Source organism: Danio aesculapii, chromosome 16 (assembly GCF_903798145.1).
Source record: "Danio aesculapii chromosome 16, fDanAes4.1, whole genome shotgun sequence".
NCBI classification, from domain to species: domain Eukaryota; kingdom Metazoa; phylum Chordata; class Actinopteri; order Cypriniformes; family Danionidae; genus Danio; species Danio aesculapii.
This window is the reverse complement of record NC_079450.1, coordinates 24,331,336-24,350,557: the sequence shown is the minus strand read 5'-3', so window position 1 is coordinate 24,350,557 and position 19,222 is coordinate 24,331,336. Positions and strand designations below refer to the sequence as shown.

Below are 19,222 nucleotides of genomic sequence, written 5' to 3'. Positions count from 1 at the left end.
CGGCCCTCCAGGAATTGAGTTTGAGACCTATGATTTATAGGGATAGTTCACCCCAAAATTGAAAATTCTTTATTATTATTATTAACAAAAAATAAGATATTTTGATAGTTTAACGTTGAATGCGTGAACTTCCACAGTAGGATATCTTCTTTTGTGTTCAACTAACTTTTTATTTATTTATTTATTTTTTTGGTTGAATTATCCCTGGGGCTGCAGGGTGGCGCAGTGGGTAGCACGTTAGCCTCACAACAAGAAGGTCACTGGTTCAAGCCTCGGCTGGGTCAGTTGGCATTTCTGTGTGGAGTTTGCATGTTCTCCCCGTGTGAGTGTGTATGGACGTTTCCCAATGATGGGTTGCAGTTGGAAGACCATCCGCTGCGTAATACATAAGATGGATAAGTTGGCGGTTGATTCCGCTGTGGCGACCGCAGATTAGTAAAGAGACTGAGCTGAAAAGAAAATGAATGAATTATTACTTTAAGCTGGTATTTTTGGGGGGAAATTCTTGGCTTTCTTATTAGAGTTTTCAGCATGTTACAGGTGGTGTTATAACCTTATATTTTGTAATGCTGTCATAAATTTGACATTCATTTTTAAATTGTGAGCTTAAAAATGCTGTTTTTGGCATGTTTTATATGGGTCTCTAATATTGTTCATAAACGAATCGTGACAATAAAAAGCGTGAAAACAGGTGTTTTGACAGACAATATAGTTATGTAGCTTTAATGAAATTCTGACGTTAGTTTATTCATGTTAAGCTGCTAGTCAGTCATCTTATACCACATTTGTTTCACAGTTATGTAATAATATAATAATAATAATATAATGAATGACATGAAATTTTCAAAGTGTTAGCGATAATCCAAACAACACCATAATATTTTAAAACTCGTTTTTGTTCAAGATTACTCGAGGAAAAAATGTTTTCATCTCTGTATTAGTTGCTCTGGTCTATTATTGCGTCAGATGTTTTGGAATCTGCATCAAATTACACTTACAAAGTGATTTTATATAAATAGAAGGAATATTAGAGTAAAATATTTCAAATAACCAAAATAAAATTACAGAATTGGGGTGTACTATCCATACGTAGTTTAAAGAGACAGTTTATCAAATGAAACAACTCATCCTCGAGTGGTTTGTTTCTTCTGTTGAACACAAAATGAGAAACTTAACTGGCTTCCGTAGTATGACAAAAGTAGTCAGCGCTTACAGGTTTTCAGCTTTCTTCAAAATCTAATCTTCTGTGTTCACTGCAGAGCCACTTGGGCAGAGCTGAGCTCCAGCTCCTCCTTCCTTGCACTTCTTCTACAAGTGATGTCACAGGGGGGTTGGAGTGTTGTGGGTGCACGCATGAACAGCTTACAGGAGGAGCGAGAGACCAAGCTCCCCTCAATGGAGCTCAAATGGCTCCAAGAAACAAACAGGTTTGGAACAAGTGAAGTAAATGATGACAATCTCTTTAACCCTTTATTGGGCACTTTCATATGGTTCTTCGTCAGATAAAGGGCTAACATATTTTAAATCAAATCATACTAATACATATATAATATCATTTAACGTTTATTTTTATGCTTAACTTTAGCATATAGTCTTAGTATGTAAATTATAGTTCAATATGACCAGATTGTTCACCTCTCACGAGATAAAATTGAAATCATTGCAATATGTGGACTAATAAATAGTTAATGTGTTGTATTACACGGTTATATTACATACAGAAACGCCAGGCGCCTGCATATTTGTTTATAGTTGAGGGAGAAAACAAGAACAGACACTGCATCACAAAAGTATTTTATTGAAATTGTACAACTCTGTTATTTGTTTCCTCTCAACCTACGAAGCGACGTCACAATCGCATGCTGTCCTGTCCACGTCAAAAAGGCAAGGATGACGGTGTTCAATTATCAGAGAGAAAAGAAACAAATGCGATCAGCTGCCCTGTGCATCAAAAATACTTTCCCATCTCATCACATCACATCAATATATTCATGTGTTGGTCGAGCCCGTCGTTCTCCCCAAACAATAGAGGAAACTGAAATGAATGGAAACTCGCTTGGGATCGTGTCACAATGTGGGGTGTTTCGAAAAAGCTGGAGTAACAGAACAATGATATATATATCTATATATATCTATATATTTATAAATTTTGCTGTCGTTATTATTGAGGGAAACTGTCCAGCAGAGTAATGTGAGAATAATATCAAGATGTGACTAACTGAGGAAACTTTGGAGAAGGTTTTCGTTGTTTTTTGTTTACTTTACATGCACACACAAAAATATTCAGCCATGGACAACCTAGAGGACACTGAAAGAAAGAAAAATAAGGTGTTTCTTCGTCTTTTTTAAAACTTGTACATATTTTAATCTTTGTCTTTTTATTATTAGATATTTTTTGAAGTGAGATCAATCATGCCATGTTTAACAGACAAATAATCACACGCCACTTTTGAAGGCTGAACACTTCAACCCACCTTGCTTGGGAACACATGTAAGAGAAGATGCTACAGAACATTACCCTAACGCCAACTGCATTTCGCGCTCTAGCAAACCCACATTTAGGTAATGATAAAGGAAGGGAGGTCGAGAGGAATTCAATTGCATAGCAATTTAATGGTCGACACGTTTATCTCGCAAGGCAAAGTCACAGTGCCTAAACACTCCCAGAGGGGCTCAATGAACTAAGAACAACCAAATCGATGCTTAGGATATCTCACTTAGTGCCGGTTCATATCATAGTCAGTATATGTCATCTAAGAGGATAAGACTCGCTAATGCAGCACTCCACCAAACACAAACTACGAGCAAATATGTTTTGTCTGTGGCATTCTAAACCAAATCATTTCCGTTGTGTTTTTGTCGCTCGGCTAGACGGGGGTGTCTCGGTTAGAACAGAAATGAAGGGGATAAAGACTCAACATTAAAGGAGGTTCAAATGTTTGCGTGTAAACAGGCACTCGACCCCCCACTCTTTCTCTCTCTTTTAAAGAAAAAGGCCAACTTCACATCCAACTTTAACCACGACATGGAGTTCATCTCGGAATGTCAACAGCAGCGGTTTCAGTGTCGTAGCGTTCGCCCTCTCTCTCAGTCTCCGTCAGTCACTGCAGGTCTCGGTCCTCCAGGTATCTGTACTCGAAAGTAAATCCTTCCTTTTTTCTCTGGCCCCACTTTTCATAGTCAAAGTAAATGTACGTGCCCTATAAACAGAAGGAAAAATGTTAAAAGGGGATCACATCTACAAAGTAAAAGCGTATACACACATACTATATGCATACACTAGGAATTAGGGCTGCGCAATATTGGAAAAATCTAGCATTGCAATGTTTTGTTTTTTTTGCAACATAAATACACTTTCACTAGATGAGTTGGGTTACTATTTAGAAAAGAGCTGATCATTTTAGATTGATTGGGACGATTCTGTGGGTGAGTACATATGCATTAAATACAAGAAACAATCTACAGGCGTAGATAAATTCAATACAGAAAAAGATTGCAATTAAATAAACAGCGCTCAAACAATTCAATCGTTATCAGTTTGTCAAAGTTACAAACAGTACAATTTTTTAGGCCTGATTGCTCTTAAAACCCTGACCAGTCACAGGCCTCAAAAAACACAAAATGATTTATAATCCAGACTCAACATTGCGTATGCTCGCGATGTGACGATTACGAATGTTCACATCACTATATCGGTGCTGAACGATATATATTGTGCAGCTCTACTAGGAGATGAATACTGTTATTCAGTGAGGACGATTCAATGGATTAAAACATATAAAGCAGATTTTGAAATGACTCTGAACTTTCTATTAATCGAAAAATCATGAAAAAACAAAATGTTATACATCTGTTTTCAATATCAATAATACCAAATATCTTTAACACCAAATTAGAATCATTCATGAAGGATCATGTGAAAATGTATCTTTGCATCACAGAAACAATACTTTAAAACAATATTATATTCCAGTATTACTATTTCACAGTATTAATGCTGATTTATACTTCTGCGTCGAGTGATCGGCGTCATGCATTTATACTTCTGCGTGCTGTTTGTGTTGCTCTGCAATAACACGTCCGAAATGATAGCTGGCAGTAGGTTGTTTTTTTTTTTTTAGGAGTTTCTTCGTGGGATTTTTGTTCTTTCTGATGTGCACTACCTTAATGTGCAAGTAGCTCAAACTTGCTCATTCAGAGGTGGGAACCAGCAGACGTGCAGCAACTTTAATCATAAGGTAAACACAAAACAAAAGTTTCCATCTAGAGCTCCTTCACAGGACTCGACATTTGTAAACACTCGCTCCAACGAGTTCGCGCAGCTCTCGGTCCCGCCCACACTGGTCACAGCTACCAAGCCAACAAATCACAGAGCTTGCTACGCATGTCAGTGTTGGAGTTAGCCACGGCAAGGGCTGTGCGACCGCGCGAAGACTGCGCCAGAGCATACGCGTGCGCTTGACGCAGAAGTATAAATCAGCCTTCACTCCTTTAAGATAAATGAATCTATACTGAACAACACATTTCTTTCAAAGAAATGTCAAAATTAAAACGAGATTGTTTAATTTTTTGTAACAAAATGATTTTATAGTTAAAAAATATATAGAATTATAAAATATATAAAACAGTATGTGTCCTGTACATAAAAAGCATATTTATTAAAAGGAAAGTACGATTTCATTGTTTTTTATTTTGAACAGTAAAACTGAACATTAACAAATCAGGGTCTAAAACCAGCATTTGCCACACCAGCCAATGACGTTATTTTCTGGTCATAAATATTTTATTGTAAATGAAAATGTGACTATCATTGCATCATTTAAGAATAAAGCAGAACAAATTTAGAAAACAACTGCATTTATTAGAAATAACATTCATATTTCATGAATTTTTTATTATCTTCATTATAAAAATAATCAAAATAAGTATCATTATAGCGCTACTGACCTGTAAAGTATTTAATTATTGCTTTATGGGTTATAATTTTTCAGCCATGGCAGGGTACTCTACATTTGACTGTTTGAAGTGTAAAGTCATCTTCAGATCTGTTTTTTACCTGTTCAAACTCATCAGTGATGGTCTTGGGTTCCTCGTGCCGCTGAAACCACATCATGTATTTGGTGTGGAACCTCCACGATTGCTTCTTCAGTGCTTTTGCTGACAGATACTGCGCCTTTGTACCCTGACAGATAAGGTACAACCCAGAGGAAAGAGTTGGAAGACTGAAACATTCAACAGACATGGTCAGTAAACATAACACACAAACACACACACCTCCAGGTAGTAGAATATGAAGAAGAGAGTTTCTGTGGACAATCTCTGGTAGAACTCAATAGAGTCTGAATGATGTGGGGGCATCTGGTGGTGGAATGGCGGAGTAGGACAAGGGTTTCTCATCAGGTACTGCCTGCACATGGATAAAAAAAAGAAAAGATTTATGCCATATTAAAGCTTTAATCTACAGCTGGAGGAGTAACTTTTAAACATCTATACAAAATACAACTGTCCACAACACAGAAAATAACACTCAAACAGTGGAGATCAAACTAAACGACTAAAACACGTCAAGCTCAGTTTTTAGCACAGTTCACTAAAGCAAAGTATAAATAGCTTAAATGAGGCATTTGAAAAAGACCACAGATGAAAACTAGAGCACACTTTCAGATTCCTCACAGTCACGGGTGTTAATCAGGCACCTGATAGTCATTTCACTAATTATCAGACAAACACTCTTGAACTGAAAGCCTCATGTTACAGGTTTCACAATAAGGTAAGATGCTTTAGAATGACTGAAACCCTCCGACTGCAGGTTGACCAGATAAAGGGGAGTCATAGCAAGAGAAGATGGGAATTCAAATCTTTCTAGAATAATTCATTAAAGACTTCCTCAAAATGCTGGTTGTCCATGACAAATGACCAAGTAGAAAGAATCATGCAGAGAACATCAATGGACAATTGGTTCAACACTACAGCTGGAATTGCTCCACAGTTTAGCTCTGAACACGGTAAGGATTTTGACATACAGTGTTCTTTGGATATAAAGCCTGCAGTGACCTGATCAGCAGAAAAAATAAAATCTAATGACTTGAACCAGATTTTCTGCAGATTTCACCAAGTCAAATTTAAAACTTTAAGATCTTTTTAAGACCATGAAGAATGAAATTTAATTACACATTTTAATGACCCAGCAGAATTTCTTTTTAGTTGCCCGTCAAAAAACAAATATTAATAAGTTTCTTCTTAGCCACATATTTTAAATAATGTGTTAAAACAAGCAGACACTGGTCGTATACATGCATATTTTTTCAACAGACTTATATTTTTTATAAATATAGTTTTGCTAAAACAGCAACACATAAAGGTAGCTTCACATAAAGGAAAATTAAGACCCGTTTAAAATGATTTAAGACAATATTTCAGTCAATTGAACACTTTAAGGCCTAAAATTTTGTTTTTGAAATGTACGGCTTTTCAAGAGCCTGCTGATACCCTGCTAGACTAACCAGAGGAGCATGTTGTGTGGACAGCATACTGGTCCAAAGTTCACTTCAGTTATACAAACAAGTTATACATGTATGATGGGAAACATTGTGTCTTCAAACTGAGGACAACCCAAAGTGTGTGAAGAAGTTGAAGCATCAAGGTTTGTGGAGCATTTTCATGAGACTAGTCAGAATGCAAAGTTTTCAATAGCTTGCCTTTCAGTGCGTCTATACAAAAACAGAACACTGGCATTTCCAAACTAAAATGGGGTCTTCTGCATTTTCAAAACACTACATTTTTCTGGATCAAAGAATACAGAGTAGTGTGACTGGCAGGTGTAAATATAACAAATGCATGCATTTAAAAACAAAAACACTTGTGATTAGGGCTGCTCGATTATGGGAAAATCAGAATCATGAATATTCAAAATGATATACAGTTGAAATCAAAAATGTTTTTTATAAATATTATATATTAGTTTATTTCCTCCCTCTTAGTAAGGAAAGGGAAATAAATGCAATAAAATATTAAACAAACTGTACTTTTAAGCATCTTTAATTATACTTTAACTTAACTTTTAATAAACTTTTAAACTTTAAACTTTTAAAAACTTTAATTATAGCTACAAAAGTCCTTCAGTCAAGAGCAGCGAGTGATTTTGTCCTTTAGTTGTTTGATTAATGATAAAAATACTTGACAGCAGGACTATTGCGCACTGTCACTTTAAGAGCAGTACGGTTCTGATTTAGGGTTTCTCTTTCACATGTCTTGATTCTCAACTCGTTTGTTTATTACATAAACGAGGGTTAATATGAATAATCACTAAACATCGCGTTGACACTAATTTACATGTTTGAACCATTTTGAGGGATGTAAACAAAAACAATATTCCCAACACATTTCCTGTTTTACATCTTTAATTTCTATAGCTTCTAAAAATCCAAAAAGAGCCACATATTGATAATGTTATGATATCTGTTTTTAACATTAACTTATGATTGAATTGCCTCTTGTCACAGTTATGAAATAGTTTGAAAACAAGCAGGAAATGTTCATGGGCCAATGACATGACCACATTGAAATGGTCTATTTGACCATTAAAGCGCTCACATTAAGATGACTTTAGATGTGTGTGTGCTCTGCTCATCTCTGAGGCTGAGCGCATACACACAACAGCATGCGATCTCTTTCGCGCTTTTAAAAACATGAATGATTCGAATGTACATCAATGAACAATGCGCATCCCGTGCTGCAAAAGTTAGATTACAGTACATGCTTTTGGACATTTTCACGTGAAACTGAGCTTTGCAGAGCAACAAATGTGTACAACTGGAAAGGGGGCGGTATACGATGATGATACAATAATCGTTTATCTCGACTAATGCTTTTCATAATCATTAGAAGCCAAAATCAAAACTGAAATCCGATTAATTTCACAGCCCTACTTGTGATACATGGCAGCTCAGAACTTTATCAGACACCTTCCCTGAGTTCATCAACGCATCAGAAATATAATTTCATGCAGGACAAAGAAGCTTAGGTTTTTGTTAAAGGGTCTTGGTTATATGGTAAAACACTCTTCTACTAGCCATTGAAGATTAAATAATGAAGATAAAATCATTTTTGTAAACAAACAGTGTTTATAAACTTTTACTTCTCTCTCCGTTGTACTTTTCTGAGCTTTTTAAAGCATGGAGAATTCTGACTGGTTGTCATTTGTATAGGTTTATCAAGCAGCTGCTTAAAAAAAAAAAAACAGACTAGTCCATAGCATGCGTACCTAATTCTCTCTGAATCGGACGGGTGAGGCATGTGTGTCCAGGCTGCCTCCTGCATTGCCTGTTGGTAAAGCTGCTCTTTTGTGAGGGGTGTGGGGCCCAGTGGACAGGCCCCTAAAGATGGCGGCAGGCTGACCTCTGACACAGCAGGCTGAGGGGCTGTTGTGGGTCCCGGTGGTGCTGAAGAGCCCGAGAACAGTTCTAAGGAATCTAGAAAATGGTATTTTGATTTATATTATATAACATAAATCTGGCACACACAACCATTAGATGGAGTCATTTTATCATTAGCTTCATGAAATGATGGATGAGGTGTGAAAGTTGGCTCAATCAAACATGATGAAATAAGCTGCAACTTCCCATTGTTAAACCGGCCTTTTTCTGCGTTAAAGCAGCTGGTGTGGAACATACCTCGATCTGTGAGGTGTAGTGATGGGATTTCTCCATCCAGTGCCAATCCCAGTGCAGCTCGCTCTGCCATAGCTTTCAGAGAGCTTGGAGGTTCTGGAGCCTGCGAGAAACCATTCGGAACGATAGAGGAAAAGGCATTTTAAAACTATGGGAAACTAATTCCAGCAAATCTGACGGGCGTGACTTTAGTGAAACTGAAAGTGAGTCAGTTCTGCACCACTAGTAGCGTGAATGAATCAAAACACACCTTGATGGCCTCAGTGTTGGGTGTGTAGGAGTGTGGGCCGTTTAGGAGACTCCCACCACCAGGTGTGCTGTCAGTGAAAGCAGGTGATGGGGAGGAGGGGGGCAGAGTGATAGAGCTCAATAAACTGGGGCCATTATCCAGACTATAATACGCAGGAAGTTGGAGGAAGAGAGAGAAAGAAAGATGGTAACAATCAATCAACCTTAATATGGTTTTATTTAGTGGAGATCACAAATATGTGAATTTATACTCACGTCTGATTGGTTGATGAGCTTGAGGATGAGGAATGGCTGTTTTGTGATTGGCTGGCACTGCTGAGTGAGGAATCTGGTGTGTTGTCTGCAACCACAGCACTGTAACCTGTATAAACAAGTCAGATCATCTTGAAGCACCTGCAGTATTTCCAACAGCATTGAAATGTTTTTAAGCTATAACAGGAAAGCCTCAGTTTGGAGCGAAGTTATCATTATGCAAAAATCAAGAAAATCATTGTTTGATTTGTAGGTTTTGTAGGCTATTGTAAAAATGGACATTTTATGTTGATGGACAATGAGGGGAAAACGATGACGACTGATGGCTGTTATATGCAAGCAAAAGCTCCTTTTTAACAGGAAATAGTTTCTAAGTAAACTCAAGTTTAAGGAATCGTTAACGCACAAAAGTAAAATTCTATCATCATTTAGTCAACTCATGTTGCTTCAAACCTGTTGTTGTTTGTACTCTAAAATAAAATTGTTAATGGAAAAAGTGCTAAAATTAAGGGGATAATTCAACCAAAAATGACAATTCTGTCATCATTAACTGACTTTATTCACTTGTTCAACAAATACTATTAACTATTAATAACTGTAATTTTCCAATAGGAAAAAAGGTTGGTTAGTGTGTTGGGTGTACACTAAATAAATCACAGCTATAGCCTTTTTTTTGTGTTTGAGTGGTGCTGGAGCGCGCTCTGATGGAGAAAAAATCCTGACACTCCAACTTGTGGTCGGCTAGCTTCCAAAGCAGAGCACCTTTCAGAAAGATTTGTTTTGCGGCTTCTTTCTTTAGTTGTGTAAATAAACTGAGGTGTTTATGACGTAGATCCAGGACAGAAGCAATCAGCATCAGCGCTGGTTTGGCATCAACTTGTCTGTGTCAAACTGTAACCAGCATTATTCTTCTTTCATTTTGCTGCTTTGGCAAAATATGTCTGTAGGAACGTGTGATTGCATGTGCTAACAAATATGAATTGCAATTTTTTTTTTTTTTTGCGTTTAACTAATACCATTAATCGGTTAAACTTAACCATCTGGTTAACAGTGAATCGATTATTATGAGCTTTCCTAGTATAATCATTTATTTTCATTTATTTATTTTTCTTTAGTATCTTTGTTTTGTTTAAAAAAAAAAGATTTTTTTTATTAAAAAAAAAAGTTATTTGATTTTTGGTAATAATAATAATAATAATAATAATAATAATAATAATATCCAATTATTTCTTTTTGATAGCATTTCAAAATATGATTACTTTTTATTATTTTTGTATTTGCCTAATGAATAAATGCTACATTTGATTTTTCACTAGTTCTATTTTAAAATTTCTGCTTTTATTACTTTTAATCATTAATAACAATTTTTATTTTATATTATTTTATCATTTTTTTTCTTTATTATTATTACTACCACCAATACATTTAACAAGTTAATATTTTAACGGAGAAAATACAGCATTAACCTTCAGTTAAACATTTGCTCCGAATCATTAAATCAAAAATGAAAAAACTGTTAAACGGATGAAGATGATGATGATTACCCAGGCTTAAAAAGGACTCACTGGTTGCTCCATTTTGCTTGAGGCCGCTGGGGGGTCTTGCAGGCGCTACATTAGTCCCAACTCCTCCACTCACACCAGAACTGCTTCCATTCCCACCCAATCCACTCTCTCCAGATCCTCCTCCAGGCACTGTTCCCACAGGGCTCACAGGCACCTGAGTGGACCCCTGAAGAGCCGACTGCCCTTGTACCAGACTCAGAATCCCTCCAGTCAGGGTTCCGTGTCCTGGACTGGACCCTAGCAGGCCTATACTGGCTCCTGTACCCGTACCATTACTAGTCGGCCCTGTGTTTGCACTCCCTACACCTCCACTCGGTATAGATATGCCAGAACTACTACTGCCGCTGCCCACAGGACCACTAGAGGCACCACCCGTCGTTCCCCCTGCTGCCGCCTGGGCGTAAGGGGCAGGGGTGGAGCCTGAGAGAAGCCCTGCCATGGTGTTAAGAGAACTGGACAAGCTCGTCAGGCCCAAACCTGGCATCTGAGACACACTACTGCTGCTGGTTACCGTCACGCCGCCTTTCCCCAGGCCGAGTCTAGAGCTCTCCATCCCAGGAACTGATGAAGCCTGGGACAGGGAGTTGGAAGTAATTGGGCCAGGTGTGCTGGAACTGGGCAGAGAGGAAGCAGTGGAGGCCGGTAATGTGGGGTGGCTGGGTGGGCTAGGTGTGTTGTTGGAGGGTATGGACGTGGAGGACAGTTTGACCTGTGTTTGCTGTTGAGACTGTGGTGGATGCTGCTGCACCGCACTGCTGAAGCTTGCCAGTAGGCTGCTGCCCCCGGAGACTGCCGTGCAGCCCCCAACAACAGTAGCCATAGAAACCAGCGAAGAGGAGGATGAGGAGGAGCCCGAGGAGGCGGATGAGGAAAAGGACGACAGAGACGGGTTGCCATTCTTCACAGGAGACTAGAGGAAAGCCACAAAGTTAGAATATAATTTGACTAAACATACATTAGGGCTGCACTATTAATAAAAAAAAAGATCACAATCTCAATAATAGATTGCAAGCATATTTCTCAAACATAATAACTTCAGAATTATCAATAGTTGACAATCACTTTACTGTGCATTAACGATCAGGACAAATTTAAAGTCTATTCAAGTCCACCATTCAAAGTCTAAACAAAATTTGGCATTTTAACCAACAACAGACCTACCCATAGACCTAATGTTGATGTTGCTGTTTATTAGATGTTTGAGAACAACAATAACAATAGCCTACTCGTATAACCGTAACATACAAGCCATTTTAAAAGGATCATAAACTATCAGTAAATTCAGGTTCTGGTTACTCAGTTCCATGCAATCTCAATGGACATTTCAAGTTAAACAGAAAAGTACTATAAAAAAATGGTCTGAACAACCTATGCACTACGTTATACAGTAGTCAACATTTGAAGTGGATTAATAACGTTTTTCAAAACTGTCCTAAGACAAGAATGGGTGTTGTTCGGTAGTTTTAGGAAATCTTTAAAAGATTTGATCACATGTTGACTACTGTATATCATGATAAAGTCTGCTAAAGCTATGTAATTAGATTTCTAGTGCTTTATGAACATTCAAAACTCCTAGTGAGGTCTCTTACCTGGCTGACTTCACTGTCTGTCGATCGACCTCTCTTATCCTCCAGAATCTCCTGGATGAAACATTGACACAGAGTGTATATAGTAAGCATGAAGTCTATGGCTAAAGGTCAATAAAACACAAGAAAGCATGATTAAAGATTCTGAGGGATTATGAATGATGAACATTGTTTATATTTTTAACATTCAACAGTAATGAGCAATAAGCCACACCAAGCTCCAATTATTTAAAAAAACTAGGTGACCGTATCGTTTCTGTATAATCAGGGTTTCTGCAGGTTTCACTAAGTCAAATTTAAGACTTTAAGACATTTTTTAAGACCATTATGTATAAAATTTAAAAAACTAAGAAATTTTTCAAATGGCCCAGATAGAAAAAGAATTTTGTTTGCCCCATAATTTTTTTAAAATATAATTTATTACATTTAATAATACAATGATACTTTAATAATAGAACATTTTAGATGTTTCATAGCAAAATATTTTAAATATTGTGTAAAAAAAAAAAAAACTCGTATCCAAGCACGTATCCAACGTACACTTTCTTTAAAATAAAAAAAAATCTTTTTAAAAGTTTTAAAAACTATAATAAACTAAATTATGACCAACAATCTGTCCAGGTCAGTGTCCTCAGCAGTAAATACATTGAGCACTTTCAAACAAATGTTATTGTAAGGAAAATAATTAAACCATTATAATAAATACAGTTAATTACCTTTTGAAATAAAGTTTAAAAAGTTTTGGGATAGATTGTTGGTGATTGCATGGGTTTTGGACAGATTGGGTAGCAATGCATGAACAAAGGAAAATTAAGACTTATTAAAACACGGTATTTTGAAATGGCCACAATCAACAAACAGTTTATTTTACCAAAATATATTGCATTATTGATCAGCATAGATTACAGGTGTCATATCCAGTTCCTGGAGGGCTGCAGCTCTGCACAGTTTAGTTCCAACCCTGCTTGAACACACTTACCTGTAGGTTTAAACAAGCCTGAAGGACTTAATTAGTTTGATCAGGTGTGTTTAATTAGGGTTAAAGCTAAACTGTGCAGAGCTGTGGCCCTCCAGGAACTGGATTTGACGCCTGTGGCATATATGATTAGGCACAGGCCCAGATGATTACATATGGGCATACATCTTTAATAAACATTTTCATTTAACAAGAAATTTTCATTTGGATGTTTGATTAAACTTAATATTTCTGGAGAAACATTTTTGGAGACATTAAAGAACGTTTACTACAGAACGTCGCCTAATGGGATTTACAGTGGTACAATACAACAAAATATGCTTTATAGATCTCAGTAAAAAATTAACTTTTCAATAATCAGTCATTTTGGATTGACCAGTTTGGACCACTTATGTCAGCACACAAAAATAAAAACTTTAAAAATATATTTCATTTATAACTAAATGGATTTAATTTAGTTATTATTACTACAGTTGTCACATTGTGCCATTAATTTGTTTTAAATGCATATTATTTGGTACAGGTTTAAGCTGATATATCTGAATCTGAAGAATATGACATTCTAAAATTCTTGAAGGAAAATATAAAAAAGATGTGTATTTTTCTTTAAAAGTTTTGATATTACTTTAAAAATTTGGGAAGTTTTAAACTCCCCTAAAAGTGTTTATTAAAATGTGATGAACTTAAACATATTTCTGGGGTATTGTATGGTTTCCAAGTGCTTTAAAGCCAATAAAAACTATCCAAATGCTTTCAAGGAAAGATGTAATTAGTTTACCGTAGTGCCTGTAGCAGGAGATGGAGGGATGGGGGAAGAGGAAGTGGTGGACGTTGGTGTGCTGCTGGACTGAAGGAACATCTCATCATCAATGTGGCCCTGAGGAGATGTTGCCATCAAGGTTGCCGCTAATAAGAAAGTAAAAATAATAAATGCAACCAACATTAGGGCTGTGCAATATGATGATATATATATTGTATGAACAAAATAAAACATCTATCATTTCAGTTTAATATTATCCCCTATTGCTTATTTAGTGGTGTCGTTTACAGTAATAAATTTTTCATCATTTATTTGAGCACAATTTTACACACCATCATAGGAATGCAGACAGAAAAATGAAAAAAATCATAGGAACGCTGCATTCTTGGCAGTAAAATGTTTATACGTTGCATAGGCCTGTCATGATATTTATGTGTTGTAGATATACTGCATAAACATATTGCGATAAACGATACTATTGTCATTTTAAGACCATTTTATTTCACTCATTATATATTGCCAGAATGACAATATAATAGCATAATATTGCAAGTACACTCTTCCAAAGAACACATAATATTTTATTCTTAAGAATAATTTAATTAGTCACTTTAACAATTCAATAATTATTATGCATTGTAATTAGAATGTGAAAACATATAAACTAAACAAAAATAATAATAAATGTTACAAAAAAATGCAAGGTAAAAAGTAAAAGTAACAGAGACTGCGATATCTGCTATCAGAACTGTTGTCAGGCACCCATATGAAAATATACTATAATAATTTATAGTAAATACTATAGTGTTTTAATCACAGTGACACCTCAAATAAAAAAAAAAAGGTTGTGCAATCAGCCAAAATGTTGCTGGAATTGGTGTTTATGTATGGGAGATAAATGCTGCATCATCAAAAATGATCGTAAATGGTCATGTCCATGTGTTGTGCGATAAGTCGATATATTGATTATTGTGACGCGCTACGTTGCATTTTTTTTAACGTTTTATTTTTTATGTTGCACCTGTAATCATTAGTTTTTAAAACTGTTTTTATATTTTTGCAATATTTATTTGATATTTCAACATTTTGAAATCAAACATTTGCCCTGAAGTTCTAAACAAATTGAGAAATATGATCACGTTTAAATGAGTACATTTCTGAATACATTCAATATGTAAAAAATGTTTAGTGCTTTGCATGTGATCAATATAAACTATTGATTTTATTACCAAAAACGGTATAAAAAGGAATGATATTGTGATATATATCTTTAACAGATGTGATATAACTTGTATAGTGATATTTATATTGTCTGTCAGTGAACAACCAGTCCTTTCATTTGACAACATCCATCATGTTATTCCACACGCACACACTTGTTTCTATATCCTGGTGGGCACTATGTAATGATGTTTCTACTATACAAACCGCATATATTCTATCGACCTAGCCAAATCTTACCCCTAAACCAAACCCAACAAGAAACAATCTGCATTTTCAAAATACTTCATTCTGTGAGATTTTTAAGCATGTTTACCCATCGGTCCTCAATTTTGGTCCCCATGGTGACACAAATCCCCATTAGTCCCTACCAGGATATAAAAACAAGCGCGCACACACAACACACAGACTTACGTATGTCCTCCAAATCCAGATCATCATAAAGGAACTCGTTCTCTTCAAAATCTGGGTCTTGCGAAGAGTCAATGTAGTATTCCACGTCATCTTTAATCTTATGGATGGCATCAACCTGAATTGAATCATTATCCAACATCCTCAAAATGGTTTCAAGCATACGTATGTGGTACCGGTGTCTCTCGATTAACCTCTTTAGCTCCTCAATGCGATCCTGCTTCTGAAAACAAACACAAACGGCTCCCTATAGATCAAAACTGCATGAAAAACACAATGAGATCTCCAACAATGTGTGTTTGCATTACAGTAAAAGCATAAAAATTGAACGCCATGGAAAAACGGAAATGCCGACCTCCTTGTCTCCTTTCTTTTTTCGTGTTTGAACAGAAAGGGACTCAACTTCACTCTCAAACTGGTCCACCTGCATGTTCAAAGTGTCTATTGTGTTCTGCGAGGGAGAGAAATCATGTCATTAATGCACTGCTTGAATCCTGTTCAAAGTTTTATTTCAATCCCCCACTGTTATTCTGTGAGCCCTCTGGTACCGTGAGCCACTGTTCCGTTTCCTCCTTCTCTTTCTGTGCTGGGTCCACTTTCTGAGCCAAGCCCAACCCCTCTTTAGAGTAGGCCTTTGTCTTGGTTTCTCTTTCAACCACCTTAAAGCGCTCCATTTGCTGAGGAGAAAAAGGCCGAGTCGGGTTAAGGAGTTGAAAGATCATATACCTTTTAAGAATACACATGTCCTTATCCAAATCTACGGTCAATGTTTTTTTGTTTTCATTAAAATTGGAACAGTTTTTTGAGAACTGTGACAAGTTTGTACCGTTTCGATAAGCTTGCGGTTCTCCACTAGCTGCCTTTTGTCTTTGATCTCATTGGATGCAACCCATGTCTTAATCTGGTCTCGTAGTCGCTAAGAAAAACAGGTGAGAACAATTATAATAATTGAGGACACATTTCCCCCCCACTTTGTTATATAACAATTCATCTGATGCAACAGTTCTGCTTCTCTACTTTGATTGGCCACACAGAATTTCAGGACAACAAGACATCTTTTTATGCATCTGTACTATTATTGGTGAAATTTGCACTAAATGTCAAAGTGATTTCATACCTGCAGTTTTTTAATCTCTTTTTTGAGATCTTGCTCATATTTTTCCTTCTGATTGGCATTGGCTGCATTGTGAAGCTGAAAATGAAATTAATTATTAAAACCTAACAAGTGGATGACTGCTTTTTCTTAATTGAGGTAAAGTTGGTTTTATATTTGGACATTCAGACATTATCCTTAAGAATATAATATCAGAAAGGTATTCTTTGTAAATTCTGAATAGTGAAATCATATTAGCAACCAATAACTTTCAAAGTTCAACACTGTTCACACTCAAATAATTAGCGCTAATGTTGCTTTAAAGTCATACATAATGGGATTTCAGACCGAATATTCAAAGTAGATTGGTAAACAATATAGGGAACATAAAAAAAATAAACAAATGTGTGAATATAAAACCAATTTTACCTTATTTTTTTCTTATATTTGCAGTATGCATTGAGTTTTACCTTTTTCCAAATGTCTTCAAACTGTTCAACGCCTTCTGCAACTTTTTTCAAACATCGATCTATTTCACCTGGATGTGTAAAGAACATGATGCATAAGTCATGAAATGATTAAGAAAAAACTCTGAACAGAAACAACTGTGTCCAAACAGCTATAGCAGGTGGACGGGAATTACAGTAGATCTATATCGTGTTGTCTTACCTTGAAGTTTTCTCTTATCAGCCATGGCTTCGCTATGATACTGTCTTCATACCTTCTGTCACTGCAAAGGCATCAGAGAGACTGTTAGCTTGCAGATCATTCAGTGTGAACCAGATGGTAAGTGTTTCTACTGCTCCTCGCAGATAAACCTCAACAGAAAGGGCTGATATCAACACATTCTGCTCAACTAACGTTACACCATAGAGAGCAGAAAAACGGTTAAAAGTTGGGTCCTACACAAATTCTTCCCATGCAAACAAATAAATGTAACTATAGACTTTGCAGCACTCCAGGATAAAACAAAACACCAAAAAATTCAATGACAGCCCGACTTGATCGTTCCCCCAGTTTCGATCACTTATACCGTAACGCCAACACATTCACAGAGTGTTTACGCAGATTTACGCAGCCTCTGATCACTAGCCACCATGATGCTAACCGTTCAGATCAGCAGCATTTCATCGCCATATCTCATCTGCATTGAAGAAATGTCACCCTGACAGTATTTATAGACTGTATACTGCATATTTCTGCCGTTAACGTGGATTAAGCTGCTGCTGTTGTGATGTCGAGCAGCGCTGACGGCTAACGCTCTGCTAGCACACACATAGTTTTTCCAACAGAAGGTGTGGGGGATTTACACTCTTAAATTGAATGCACGTTCGTCGTATACCTTTTTCAAACGTGTGTAATATTCGTCAGTATCTCTGTGTGACAGCCAGGACCAAAATATTCGCCAATTCCTTATTTCAAATTTGGTAATGTTTTCAGCTCGTCAATCCCCTTCTGTCCAGTACATTAAAGATGGACGGCAGACTCCGCCCACTGTTGGCCGCTGCAGCTCCCGCCTCCCGTCTTTTTCCGTTCTTATGATTCGTTAAAAATGCCTGTCAATCAATTCTCAAGTTGCGATCATTTCCGTCTGAAAGCTAACCCCATTGGACAAAATAAAGGGTGAAAGGTTATATTTACGGAAAGAGACCGTTTTTTTACCAAAAAAAAAAATCTCCCTGGGTCTTAACATTTTTCTTCCCAATATTTTTTCGTTTGTAACAAGAATACCAGTTCGTATATAAAATAGTGGATATGGGCAGTGTATTTTGGTCCATTTAAAAAAACAGATTTATTAAACAGATATATTTATTAAAATAATATTTTAGTCACCAAACATATTTAGAAATTGAAATATAATACAATTAAATTCAAGAAAAATATTGCAAAAAACTAAATTTTTCAATTTTTTTTGCTTCTCTTGATTTTTCCTCTTTTTTAAATTTGTATTTATTATTTTTCTATAACACATAAATTTGGCTCTACTAGTTTTTGGACCGTTATCAGACCGTTGGCTTCAGTGCTGACTAATTTAATGTATATGCACAAATATAATATTGTATAGCTTCCTATTTAAAATATGAATTTAAAGTGAGATTTTTGAGGGGTGTACTTATATTTGCTGAGCACTGTGTGTGTATATGTATGTATGTATGTATGTATGTATGTATGTATGTATGTATGAATGTGTGTGTATGTGTATATATATGTATATGTATATATATATATATATATATATATATATATGTATATGTGTATGTGTATATGTGTATGTGTATATGTATATGTATATATGTATGTATGTGTGTGTGTGTGCGTTTATAACTAAAATAATTATGATATCCTTAATTCATATTATTGTTTACGTCATTGTTTGTCTTATAGACCATTTTGAAGGATGTAAACAAAAACAATAGTCCCAACATATTTCCTGTTTTAC

At 36.1% G+C, this 19,222-nt stretch overlaps 1 protein-coding gene across 3 annotated transcripts; it reads right to left on the bottom strand.

Annotated features, from left to right (window-relative positions):
- Nucleotides 1–1,777: 1,777 nt before the first annotated feature.
- cnot3a (CCR4-NOT transcription complex, subunit 3a) lies at nucleotides 1,778–18,260 on the bottom strand. 3 transcript variants are annotated; one of them, XM_056475200.1, is made up of 18 exons: nucleotides 18,125–18,260; nucleotides 17,452–17,512; nucleotides 17,253–17,320; nucleotides 16,807–16,881; nucleotides 16,516–16,605; nucleotides 16,238–16,366; nucleotides 16,045–16,140; nucleotides 15,693–15,912; nucleotides 14,076–14,203; nucleotides 12,325–12,375; nucleotides 10,715–11,645; nucleotides 9,174–9,279; nucleotides 8,920–9,061; nucleotides 8,673–8,772; nucleotides 8,264–8,471; nucleotides 5,275–5,407; nucleotides 5,057–5,182; nucleotides 1,778–3,200 (listed from the first exon to the last, which is right to left on the bottom strand). In XM_056475200.1, the coding sequence occupies exons 2-18, from the start codon at nucleotides 17,474–17,476 to the stop codon at nucleotides 3,102–3,104; spliced, it is 2,727 nt and encodes a 908-aa protein (XP_056331175.1). In that variant the 5' UTR covers nucleotides 17,477–17,512; nucleotides 18,125–18,260; the 3' UTR covers nucleotides 1,778–3,101. The 3 variants fall into 3 exon arrangements, with proteins under 3 accessions (XP_056331175.1, XP_056331177.1, XP_056331176.1); XM_056475202.1 differs by having other exon boundaries at nucleotides 10,736–11,645; XM_056475201.1 differs by having other exon boundaries at nucleotides 15,693–15,906.
- Nucleotides 18,261–19,222: the final 962 nt, after the last annotated feature.

Bases quoted from the DNA above. Each gene is read 5' to 3' on its own strand.
- cnot3a (XM_056475200.1), bottom strand. From the start codon at position 17,476: ATGGCTGATAAGAGAAAACTTCAAG. The intron at 17,321-17,451 runs GTAAGACAACAC...TTACACATCCAG, and splicing joins TGATAAGAGAAAACTTCAAG to GTGAAATAGATCGATGTTTG. The intron at 14,204-15,692 runs GTAAGTCTGTGT...CTTTCTTATTAG, and splicing joins TCTGGATTTGGAGGACATAC to CGGCAACCTTGATGGCAACA.